The following is a 12,537-nucleotide window of genomic DNA, read 5'->3' on the forward strand; positions in this document are numbered from 1 at the left end:
GTTTGTGTGTTGTTGGTTATGGTTTGTATCCTGTTAGTGCTGTGTATTAGGGCCTCTAGCGTCGATACTATTTTTTCTTCTATGAACGTTAGAGTTTTTGGCTTTATATTTAGGTCTTTGATCCATTTTGAATTAGTTTTTGTATATGGTGTGAGGTATGGGTCCTGTTTGATTTTTTTTGCAGATAGACATCCAGTTTTGCCAGCACCATTTGTTAAAAAGACTGTCTTTTCCCCATTTGATGGACTTTGGGACCTTGTCAAAGATCAGGTGACTGTAGGTAGATGGATTTACATCTGGGTTCTGAATTCTGTTCCATTGGTCAATGTATCTGTCGTTGTACCAGTACCAGGCTGTTTTGGCTACCATAACTTTATAGTAGGTTCTGAGGTCAGGTAGTGTGAGTCCTCCTACTTTATTCTTCAGGGCAGCAAGCTTTTTAAGGGCTAGTGTGGACTAGTGGCAAGTTACTGGAGGCTGTTAGGAGGATCGATCAGTGGAATGGATGAGTGATTTATTAAGTTTGCCAGTTAGGGCCATTTGGCTTGGGATGATTTTTTTTTTTTTTTGCTGTGATTAGGTTCCCTGGATCCTGTAAGAATAGGGGGAGAGGAGGAGATGAGGCAGGAAGAAGCCTGTCTAAAGCTAATGAAGTTGAGGGAAACATTAAGGCCATCTTGGTCATAACCCATTTCATTTATGGTCTCAAACAGTAGCTAGTCCTTAAGTAAGAGGACTTGGCAGCACCACTTATCACACATAGTTCATCCTAAATTCACTTGATAATTGGGGTATCAGGTAACAGGTGTCTGTGTTTGCTAATTTACTTTATCCAAAGGAAGAATAAACTTCTCATATCATATTGACAGGAGATAGTTTTGCAACTTGGAGCAAGGTGCCAGCGGTAGTTAAGCTCCCACCCTCCCACAGAAACTGGGAAAAGGGATGCTATCTTTCTTAATGATCGCATTTCAGTGAGAAGGCTCCTAGGTCCTTAAGGAAACATTCTTGGGTTGGAAAACTGTCAAGGTATTTATTTAGGATTTATGTATGTTCATTTCAAAAGGAGCCCTGGTGCCTCAGTTATTAAGTGCCCTCGGCTGCTAACCCAGAGGTTGGTAGTTTGAACCCACCAGCCACTCCCTGGGAGAAAGATGTGGCAGTCTGCTTCCATAAAGATTTACAGCCTTGGAAGCCCTGTGGGATACTATTACTCTGTCCTTTAGGGTCACTATAAGTCGGAATCGACTCCACAACAATGGTTTTTTTTTTGTTTGTTTTTGGTTTACATTTCAAAAGAAGCAGAGAATTACAAGTTGTCTAAAATAAATGTTCTGAGAAAAGGGAGCAGGAGATCTTTCCTTTTTCATACCACGGAAAATTATTGGTTTTTCTTTTTTGGTTTGTATTTACCTTTACAGTATCCATATGTCTTATCTAAGTTATGTGGGAAAGGGTGATTCTGTGCAGTAAGCCGTTTTTTGGATACAAAGGGTGGGAAGAGGGGTGCGGGTGGGATTTCTTAATCTTGTTGTTTTCCAGGATCACAGAGGTCAAGTAAAATTCAACATTGTCATAAGTGATAGTCCTGGAGGAGGTGGGAATAATGAAAGGGTTCCAGTCGCACTGTCTTGGTCTTGCCTCTATCTGGTAAGATTTCAGCGGATGAGGTCTGAGCCTGGCTGGGCCTGGAAGGACAAGTAGAATCTAACCAGGTAGTCGTCACAGACAGGACCCTTACTGTGGGAGAAAAGGATGGAGGTTGGTAGGATACATAAAGTAGATCAGTTTGGTTGGACTGAACAGGAAGATAACATTTTAAGACACGTTTGGGGCCAGATTGTGGAACACCTTAAATGTTATACTACACCATTTAGATTTTTATGCTGTTGGCTGTTTGCATTGTTAGAAAGCTACTAAAGGTTTTTTGAGCAAGAGAGTGACACGTACAAAATGATGTTTAGAATGGTTATTCTGACTGCTGTATAGAGAACTGGCCATGCGTTTAACACCGATTGATGCAGTGTTACTGATTCATTGATGTCTACGTGACCAGGAAAACTGCAAGGCCCTGCAGGGTGGGGTTAAAGTGCTGTTCTCAGAATGTAGCTATTACTCTTACATTCTCTGCTGGGTATCTGTGTCACCCTGACAGTCTCTCTTTAGATCTCTGAAAGCGCATTGATCAGTGTCTCCTGAAATTAGCCTTTCTCTCTCTTTCTAAATTTTTCTTTATTCATTGTTCTTTGCTTTGTTCTATTTAGGGGCAAGAATTTGGTGGTACTTCTCAAGTTGGAAAAGTAGCCAATGAAGATCTAGAAAAACAAGGCTGTCATCCATTTTATGAATCTGTTATCTTCAATCCTTTTGTCACTGAGGTAAGGACAATGTGCCTAAGAACATAAGATTTAACTGTCATGCTGTTGTGGGCATTTTAATTAAAAAAAAAAAAAAAACAGAAACAGAAAATTTACTGAAAATGTACTTTTTTTGCTTGGGTCTTGCTCATGTTATTCATTGGTTTTATGTGATTTGTTTCGCATTTATTATGAGATTTCATGAGATTGAAATATATTTAAAATTTTATGTAAAATAGTATGCTTTAGTAATAAAACCTGTTGCCGTCGAGTTGATTGCAACTCAGTGATGCTGTAGGACAGAGTCGAACTGCCCTCACAGGGTTTCCAAGGAGTGGCTGGTGGATTTGAACTGCTGACCTTTTGGTTAGCAGCTAAGTTCTTAACCACTGTACCATCAGGACTCTACTTTAGTAGTAAATGAGAAGTTATTCAAGTCACCAGAAGACAGAAAATAGTGTTTTCTAATATATGTTCATAGAAAAACTTTTAAACATATGTTCACCACCCTACTAAATGGTGTAACTGCCTCTTTTGTCTAGTCTGAAGGAACCTATGACACCTATCAGCATATCCCAGTAGAAAGCCTTGCAGAAGTATTGCTGAGAACCAGAAAACTGGCAGAGACAAAAACTGAAGGAGAAGAAGTATTTCCAACAACAGAAGGTAAGAAAGCAGGGTCTGGTTCCTTGACAGCGTGCAACCCGTATTAGGAGAAGAGTAAGTAAGAATGTATGAATGAATAAGAGTTGGGGGGGGGCTTTCCGTAATTTTGAATCACTTAAGTTGACACTATCATTTGTTTATTCATTCATTAACAAACAAACAAACGTACTGAGTACCTACTGTTTTTGGCATATTTACTAATATTGAGGAATTAAAAGGGTAAATAAGATAGCATCCTTGTGTTTATACTGATAATTATGTAAAGTGATTTTCATAGTGAATAGTACAGAATAAAGTGCTCTTTGTTCATTTCTTTCCTGCTTTTATGTGTTTATTAAGAACTTAAGTATTTGCTTCACAGAATGTAGATGCATGTTGCATCTTAAGAATTTTCATGGTGACATATCTTTCAGTGTAGAATTTTTTGAAAAGAAGTCAGTGTATGCAAGCTTATCACTTGTACTTTATCTTTAGCCTCTTTGCTTCTTTCAAGTTTCAGAGTGGTTTCCTTGACTTCTTCCTTTCAGTTCTCTCTCTGCTCTACTATCATTAGTGAGTCCTCAAGATTCAAAGGCTTCTAAAGCTCCAGTTATTTTGTCTATATTCCAGGCATCATTAAGAAGGAAAAGGAGGGAGGGAAAAACGACTTTATGGGAAGTCTTATCCACAACTTTTGCTTACATATTATTGGCCTCCTTTAATTGCCAGTAAGCCTGAACTACACCGTCTTTTATCTGAGCACATTGCTCTGTGGAATAAAAGTCAAGTTCTATTATTTGAAGAGAAAGGGAAAATGTGTACTGGGAATAGAATTACCATTTTCCCCTATACCTAATACTCTAAATTATTTTTAGATATTCTTTTCTTTTAATTAGTATTTATTTATAGTTGAGAAGAGGGGAGGCAAATACCACTTCTCCATCCACTGTACAGGGCCTCTTAAGTGGACCTTAGGTTTTTCTTCATTTCTAAGGTGCATGCTTTTTTATATCTTATCATTTCTGAAAACAGTGTATCTCATAGTTGATGGATACATTTATTTATTTTTTTCTCTGAAAAGCTATTGTTAAATTCATGCACATCTTACAGTTGATGTTGAGTACTTATAAAGAGTATAGTTGCATTGTTGTTCTCCCTTTCAATTATTTTTTATTACTTTTTTTAAATTTATAATCTTAAATCAGTTGTCTATGGATTAGATAGATTATGATTATCAAGATAGTTTGTACAGGTAGAACCTGAGACCTTAAGAAAACATTGGGGTAGATGTGGAAGTATTACCTGTTGATTGGCATAATAACGGGTTGAATTAATAACCAGTAAGTTTGCAAACATTAGCTCATATGACATTTTCATTTATTATTTACCATGGAAGGTACAGATATGTAAATATCAATACTTCCAATATAGGAATTCATAAAAAGGCAAACGAAAGGAACCATATGGTAAAAGTCTGAAAGGTGGATACCTTCTCAGAGTAGACCCTCTCAAACCGATTTCTTCTGTTTATTGAGGTTTCCGATGTTTCCAGAGCTGCTTTTGAAGAGAGGTAGAGACTACTTTGTCATCAGGTCCTTGTGAGGCCTCCCATTTCTTAGGGTCCTTAGAGTACTTGACCATCTTTACTGTCATTGGAAACTAAATGATGAAACATCAAAATGATCTTGAAAAATAAAGAAAGTGGACTGGTTTTCTTGAGGAGCTATGTGGAGTAGGGGAAGCATACTTGACAGTGACTCAAGGAATCTCCCTCCAGCTCCCTGTATAACCCTGTGTACATCAGTCATTGAAGGAATGGCCGTTGAGCACCTGTGAGCTTGGTACTGTCTTAGGAACTTAGAATATAAAGTGGAAGAAGACATGGTCCCTATCTTCAAAGGGCTTGCAGTCAAGATGGGGAAACAGACAAATTTGCGTGTAATTAGGGCTGTGATAGAAAAACACAAGAGTCAGTGGGGTCATAGAGGTATGTGCTGAGTGAAAAGGTGGTGTGAGGAGACTTCCTGGAGCTGATGATATTTCATCTGGGTTTTGAAGAATGAATAAGAGTTACCTAGATGAAGAAAACAGGGAAGTTGGGAGAAAGATGAGTCAGGAGAAGAAGAATGGACATATGTTAACAAGAGGGAATAAAATTCATGGAAGCAAAGAAGATAAAACATCATGATTTTTCAGGAATTTGTATAGTCTAGTTACGGGAGTGAAGAAGTGAGGCATCTGTAGGCAGGGGAAGAATTGCAAGGCTTGTGTGCCAAGTTAAATCCTTTAAACCCTCTACTGAAAGCTATAGAGATTTCAAGGAGAAGACTGTTACACAGTTTTTTCTTTCCTTCAGTTTCCATATCAGTAAAATAGGCATAATAGTTTGTATGTTCCTTCACAGGACTGTTGCTATCTAATTACATCATGGTGGAGCTTCCTCTTTTGCACCTTTGCTTAGACTAATCCCGGCCTGCATTGTCTTCCTTGCTATCTTGTACTTCACCTGTTGCCATCGAGTCAATTCCGATTCATAGCAACCCTGTAGGACAGGGTTGCCAAGGCTGTAAATTTTTACAGAGGCAAACTGCCACATCTTTCACAAAGTGGCCGGTGGGTTTGCATCCAAGTGAGTGCTTAACCACTGCACCACCAGGGCCCCTTACCTTGCACTTAGCAATCCAGTTAAGATTTCTCCTCGTTTTCAGGCCTACCTTAGTAGCTTCCATCCTGGTTACATGTTGCAATCACGTTGTTGTTGTTGGCTGCTGTGGAGTTGACCCTGGACTCATGGTGACCCTGTGCACAACGGAACGGATCACTGCCCAGTCCTGCGCCATGTCCGTGATTGGACTGTTGTGATCCATAGGTAGAATCACGTAGGGCATTTTTAAGAAATACTGAAGCTTGAGCTCTATTGCAGACCATTTATTTCAGAATCTCTAGAGTGGGCCTCAGGTATCAAATATTTTTTACAGTTCCTTAGGCGATTCTGTTGTGAAACCATGATTAAGACCCTTTGGAAGGTTTCACTGATGCGATTAGATTTTCCCCAGCCATCAGTTATCCATTCTTCAGACTGTAACACACTTGCTCACCTGGCAGTTGGAGAAAGTTACCTATATTTTTTAAGTCTACATCTGGTCTTTTCAGCTTGGAACTCAAACCCTGAATGCCGTATCTGTTTCTAATACTTTTTCTGCAACTTGGTTGTGGGGTAGTGCTTTCTACATGGTAGGTACAAAAATATGTCTTTTCACAAAGGCGATTGCATGAATCATAGTCATTAGGCTAGTGAATTGAGTATATGCTGTTGGTTAATCTGAATCCAAATTCTCAGGAGTATGTATACTATTCTCAGTAGTGTCTATGAGATTTTAAAGGCAGTTTAGGGATTTTCTGTCTGTTCAAGTGTTTCGTCAAATTGCCTTTTCTGCCAATCAGATTTTAATACCCCACTAAGGGAAAGAATCTAAACTCATTAAAGAATTTAAAAATAATTTCAAATATTATTGAATGTAGTGGAAAAAACATTTTGGAGCACTGTCGCTAAGAGTTGGAGTCAACTCGACAGCAACGGTTTGGTTTTCGGGTTTTACTATGTATATTAAGAAAGGAATTTTTTAAAATTTAATTAGAGGTGATTTTAATAATCATCTCTTTTTACATTTGAGTTTATAATTATAAAGTATTTCCGTATACACTGTCATATTTGATACCTTTTGATAATGCTAATATATCTGGAATAGATACCTTTAGCTATTTTATAATACCAAGTACTTGTCAGAAACTCATCAAAATTGATGACTGACATAGGCTAAATGACCCAAATTAAAAATCGTGGTAAAAATGTGAATGTTAACTTTGCTTCAGAAGTAGGTCATAAGGCAAATTAAACTTCCCAACATGATTAGACTCTTTAAAATTTTTTAATAAAATTGATGAAAAGATTTTTATGGAGACTAGCTGAAGAAAATTGATCATTATTTATTTAGCTAAATGAATGATTTAATGGCTAATGATTTCCAAATCAATATCATGGGCAGCTTTCCTCTGTGAATTTAGTTCTGGAATTAAATTTATCTCAGAATGCTTCAGAGGCAGTTGTTTTGCACAGAATTAGTGCTTGGAGGCTTAGGCATAGATTTCATCTGATTTTGACTGTGTAACTTGTTTAGAAAATGCATTGTATTCAAGGTTTGAGAAGCAGCATTGCAAGTTAAATTCATACACACTGCTAAATGTAGAGCAGGTTTTTTTTTGTTTGTTTAAATGTATCTTAAATGATAATATAAAGAGCCCTGGTGGCGAAGTGCTTAAGTGCTCACCTGCTAACAGAAAGGTCCGCAGTTGGAACTCGCCAGCCGCTCTGCTGAAGAAAGTTGTGACAGTCTGCTTTCGTAAAGATTACAGTCTTGGAAACCCTGTGGGGCAGTTCTACTCTGTCCTGCAGGGTCTCTGTGAGTCAGGATCAACTCGATGGCAGTGGGTTTTTGGTTTAAAATCACTATGACTCAGTCTACAGCTAACATGACATCTGACGGATTCCGGGGAAACCCCATTTAGTCTGTCTGCTTCACCTCCCCGATGGTAATTTGTCAGATTGCATCACGTGGTTTGTAAATTCAAAGTCTCAGAAGCTTCCTGTATGTGGGATTTGATTTCCACTCTGCAAGGATCCTTTACTCTCAGTGAGGGCTACTGAGAAAGATTTGATGCCAAGAGGTGGAATGGGGATCAATGCTCCCCTGTCGGTTTCCTTTAACAATTGAGTTGTTAGTTAGCAGGACTCTGGGATAGGCCCTGGCAGTGTAGAGATAAATGAACTGTGATCCGTGAGCGGGAGAAAAAGGTGTCGTGAGATAACTTCAACAACAAATTGTGTTAAGGATTAGGGAAGGGGCATGATCCCTTTTCTTTTCAACCTGGGGAAGATATGGAATGGTGGTATACTTGAGGCCTGTGATACTTCTAGTCTTGGAGCAGCCAGGAGGTCATGGGCTTGTTGGAGCCAGAAACTCATCTGGCTGCAGTGCTGGAGAGAAGGCCTGTTTATCCAGAAGTATCTTACAGGAAACTTGCTTTAGGGAATAAATAACTGACAGGCAGCATGAGTATTTGACATAGTTATTAGAGAAAATTTTTTTCTCTTTTCTTCACCCAACATTTTATTAAGAAATTTTTCAAATGTACAGAAAGGTTGAAAAAAATTATATAGTGTACCCCTATATAGCATCCACCTAGTTTCTACAATTGACATTTTACTGTACATGTGTGCATATATCTTTCCATCCCTCTATCTACCAAATTTATTTTTTGACACATTTCAAAGTAAGTTGCAGACATCCCTAAACACTGCACTATGCATAGCTTTAACTACAGTTAATATTCATTACTTTTTTTATAACATAAAATTTATATACAATGACATGCAAAAATCTCAAGTGTACCACTGGATCAGTTCTGATAAATGCAACACCTACGTAACGTTAACTCCTGTTACTATAAAGATGTTATCATTACCCCAGAAAGTTTATACCTATTTGCAGTAAATATCCCCTTTATACTTCCTGGAAGGCAATCAATATTCTAATTTTTTCACCACTGTAGATTTAGTTTTGACTGTTCTAGGACTTAATTAAATGGAATTATACAATATGTATTCTCTGGCATAAAATTTAAAGTGGAAGCTTTTGAGATTCATATATTCCATGTATCAGTAGTTTTTTTTAATTATTACTGAGTAGTATTTGATTGTATCGTATACAACATTTTTATCCATTCTCTTGTTAAGGGACACTGGGACTGTTTCCAGCTTATGGCTTCTATGAAAAGGCTGGTATAAACTCTTTCCTACAAGTCTTTTTGTGGACATCCGTTTTTATTTCTCATGGGTAAAGTCTAAGAGTGAGATTGCTGGGTCAGAGACTAGTCATTTGCTTACTTTTATACGAAACTGGCAGAGCTCCCTTCTTTTCCAGCTATCATGTTTTTTTTTCTGGAATATTCAAGACTGCAGGTTTTCTCTCTGAGTTTTTTTTCTGGCCATTGTAGAACAGACCCGGCCCTACCTCAGGACAAAAGCTGTGAAAATGGGAATCTCACCAGTGCCCTTCATTCTCCAAATGGCAACTACACTCCAGGTTTTGTCTTTTTTTGGTAGTCTCCAGTGGCTTCTGATGTTTGCTTTTTATACTTTTATCCAGAGTTTCTAATTTTCATCTGCAGGAAGGTGGCTCCAATAAGAGAACCCAATCACAGAAGAATTTAAATACAGTTACTATTCTGAACTTCACTGCGTTCATCAGGTGTCAGTGGGGCTAAAGTCTGAGTCAGACTTTCCCTGAAAGGGGAAATAGAAAGCTGTGGTGCCTTTTCCCTTGGATTAATTTTGAGTAGTCAACTCATGAACGAAGGCTTACCTTGGGAGGGAATTTGGGACTTTCCTCTACTTTAAAAGATCTTCTTTGTCATGGGTAGTTGAAATGGATGTCAGGAAGCCTCTAGCGAAATGGACCAAATGGACCTTCAAGTGGATGAATTACTCCAGCTAAACAGCAGTTCCGATGGAAATGTGAGGACTAGGGTTAAAGTGGGAATTTAAAAAATGCATGGCAGTTTTCCAATAGCTATGAAAATTACAGTTGCATGTATTGTTTGACCAGTAATTCTACTTCTAGGAATTTATGTTATGAATATATTCACACATATTAAAAAATGGCATATATTCATGCAGCATTTGCTTGTGATAGCATAAGATTGTCAAAGTCTGATACTTACTGAAAGGAAAGACATCTATCCTATTTTGGATCTCCCGTTTCCTTTCTTTGCATATTAACTGCCTTTCTGAGAGTGAGTGATTTATATAAGTTTTCTGAGCCTATGTAAAATTGAGCTAATACTAGCTCTCTTGCAAGATTTTCGTGACACTTAGGGAGATGTTCGTGCAAAACATCTGTCTCATATCTGGCTCATCACAGTAGACATTTCAAAAATTATAGGCATTTTTATTTTACAATAAGAATAATTTATTATCATAATTATTACTGTATAAAGGTATGCAATGACAGAGTGTTTGCAACATAAATAATTTGGTTGTCAGACTAATTTGGTTGGTGTATAGGCCAGGAATAGTGGTAATTAAAACCACAAATTAAGGTTGACGCAGATTTATGGAGACCTTGAGTGCCAAATAAGGAATTTTAACTTTCAGTATGTAGGGGATGGGGAACCAATAGTTTTTTTGTGTGTTTGTTTTTGTCTTTTTTTTTTAAGCTGAAAAATGACATGAGTACATGAGTGCTTGATTTAATTTAATATGAAACTTCTGTCTGAAGAGTGGAATGGAAGAAGGAAGACAGAAAGCATCGAGTAGAGTTGGGGAGTTGTTGAAGGAGTCCAGTTTTCAAACATTGAATGCCTAAATGAGAGTTTATGGCAATGAAAATAGAAAGTATGTTTGAAACAGTTTTTTGGAAATAATTCAACAGGATTTGATGATGATCTGAATATTGGGAAGAGAAGAGAGGATGACGTCCAAGATGGCACAGAGGTTTCAAGTTTGGCTTATTGGGAGAATACTGTACTGTTTTCAGAAATAAGGATGATATTAGGTAAAGAATGATTAATTTGGGGAATATTTTAGTGGCAATATTTAACAAGTGTTGGTAATGTAAGTCTTGGGAGATGAGTCAAGCCTGGAGATAAAGATTGGGAAAACAGACTAGTGTGCCAGTTGGAATTAAGGATGTAGTTGAGTTCTCCAGGTGAAAGAATGTAAAATGGTATTGACAGATGATGGTGAAATAACCTAACATTATACCCACATTGAGCAATCAAGGAGGACTTAGAGGATCTGGTGACACAGAGAAGAGGATCATTTGAGGAACCGTTGCTGGAAAACTCAGTGTCCCTGAAGCCCACAGAGAGAATATCTAGCTGTGCTTAGTGCTACAGTGAGAAGAGAGAAAAGACCGTTGGGTTTGGTGACTGTTGGAGGCAGAATCATTTAGGACAGAGGTATGGAAGCCTGTTTTTAGGGTCTTGGAGAAAGAATGAGTGTCAAGGTAGTGGATGCAGTTGGGGCAAACCCATTATTGAAGAAGTTTAGCAGTGAAGAAAAGGAAACAACTGCTGAGTTTGTTAGAATGGGTAGGTGTCAAGGGAAGAGTCATTTTTCCCAAGACTAGGGTGGTTTGTTTGTGTGTTGTCACAGGGCAAATAGAAAAAAAGGACTTTTTGTGACTTGAAATCTTCTTTTGTAAAAAAAAAAAAAAATTTTTTTCATATAGAGGTTATGAGGAATAACTAATTCAAATGATTATCGAGGGCTTGGTGAAAAGAAGCTAACAATAATAAATATGGTAGTGGAAGTGTATCAGATAATCAGGTGTGACTGTTCAAGTCTGTTATTCTTAGCGAAATTAGTCTACATGCTTAAATGCAATCGTTAATTCATTAATAATTATGATTTCTATAAAACAGAAGGTAATTGCCTCTGTTACCGCTGTGGTATTTAGTAATGGAAGAATCTATTATCAATCATTTTTAGGAGGGAATTCAACTGAAGAACTGAAATAGCTGAAGAAAATAATTTGATTCCTCAAGTCTGAAATTTATAGAGAGAGGAAGGGAATTTACTGGGTAATTTCTATATGCTAGAGAGATCCTGTGCATTTTGCATACTTTATTTCATTTAATACTAGTTTATGTATGAGGAAAATAAGGCTCAGATCCAAAATCCAAAAAGCTTCAAATACCTAAAGGATTTTTCATAACTTGTTTGGCATCAAAACCTGGACTAAACTGCTATGAGGCTATTTGCTCTCCCAATTAGTGCGTGTATTCCAATGTTTCACAGCAGAAGTATTAATATCTTTGATTATGGGGTACTCCCAGATCATACTGGGGATATCGTATAATAGATGATATATGTACAGCATAAAAAAAGGAAAATAGTTGCTGTTGAGTTAATTCTACCTCATGGTGACCCCATGTTTGTCAGAGTAGAGCTGTGCTCCCTAAGGTTTATCAGTGGCTGATTTTTTGGAAGTAGATCACCAAGCCTTTCTTCCAAGGCATGTCTGGGTAGACTTGAACCGCCAGCCCTTCAGTTAGCAGCCAAGTGCATTAACCATTTGTACCGTCCAGGGACTTCTATGTATAGCATAACTTCCTAAAAATAAAAAATCTGAATGTTGAAGGACAAAGTCACCCAGTAAATCAGTGACGGGCCAGAGCTTTGATCCCCTCTCAGGCCTTTCTAGTTCCAAAGACGATTTCCTTCCCACTGTGCCACTCTGCCTGGTTTTGTAGAGCAGAGAGTCACTGTATATTTATAGATCTTGTTTTAGTTGTGTATGTGAAATAAAGTCTATAGGATATTATTCACTTGGAGAAAACATTTTTATGTTAGGGTGATGACTTTTATTTCTTATTAAAAATAACAATGATAATCCTTTAGACTTCTCTGTCAGGGTGGTTTTTGTCATTACTTTTAGCTCATGGAAGGTAACTGTCTATTCTGCCTGAGATA

General features: G+C 37.7%; 1 protein-coding gene across 3 annotated transcripts in view; it reads left to right on the forward strand.

Annotated features, from left to right (window-relative positions):
* NBAS (NBAS subunit of NRZ tethering complex) overlaps window positions 1–12,537 on the forward strand; it is a 461,389-nt gene that overhangs the window by 273,238 nt on the left and 175,614 nt on the right. For all 3 annotated transcript variants that reach the window (XM_023728239.1, XM_023728240.1, XM_023728241.1), the window contains 2 exons: window positions 2,265–2,378; window positions 2,900–3,023. In XM_023728239.1, the coding sequence (XP_023584007.1) occupies window positions 2,265–2,378; window positions 2,900–3,023 (238 nt within the window). The remainder of the gene's footprint in view (window positions 1–2,264; window positions 2,379–2,899; window positions 3,024–12,537) is intronic.

This window comes from Trichechus manatus, unplaced genomic scaffold (assembly GCF_000243295.1).
Source record: "Trichechus manatus latirostris isolate Lorelei unplaced genomic scaffold, TriManLat1.0 scaffold00023, whole genome shotgun sequence".
Classification (NCBI taxonomy): Eukaryota; Metazoa; Chordata; class Mammalia; order Sirenia; family Trichechidae; genus Trichechus; species Trichechus manatus.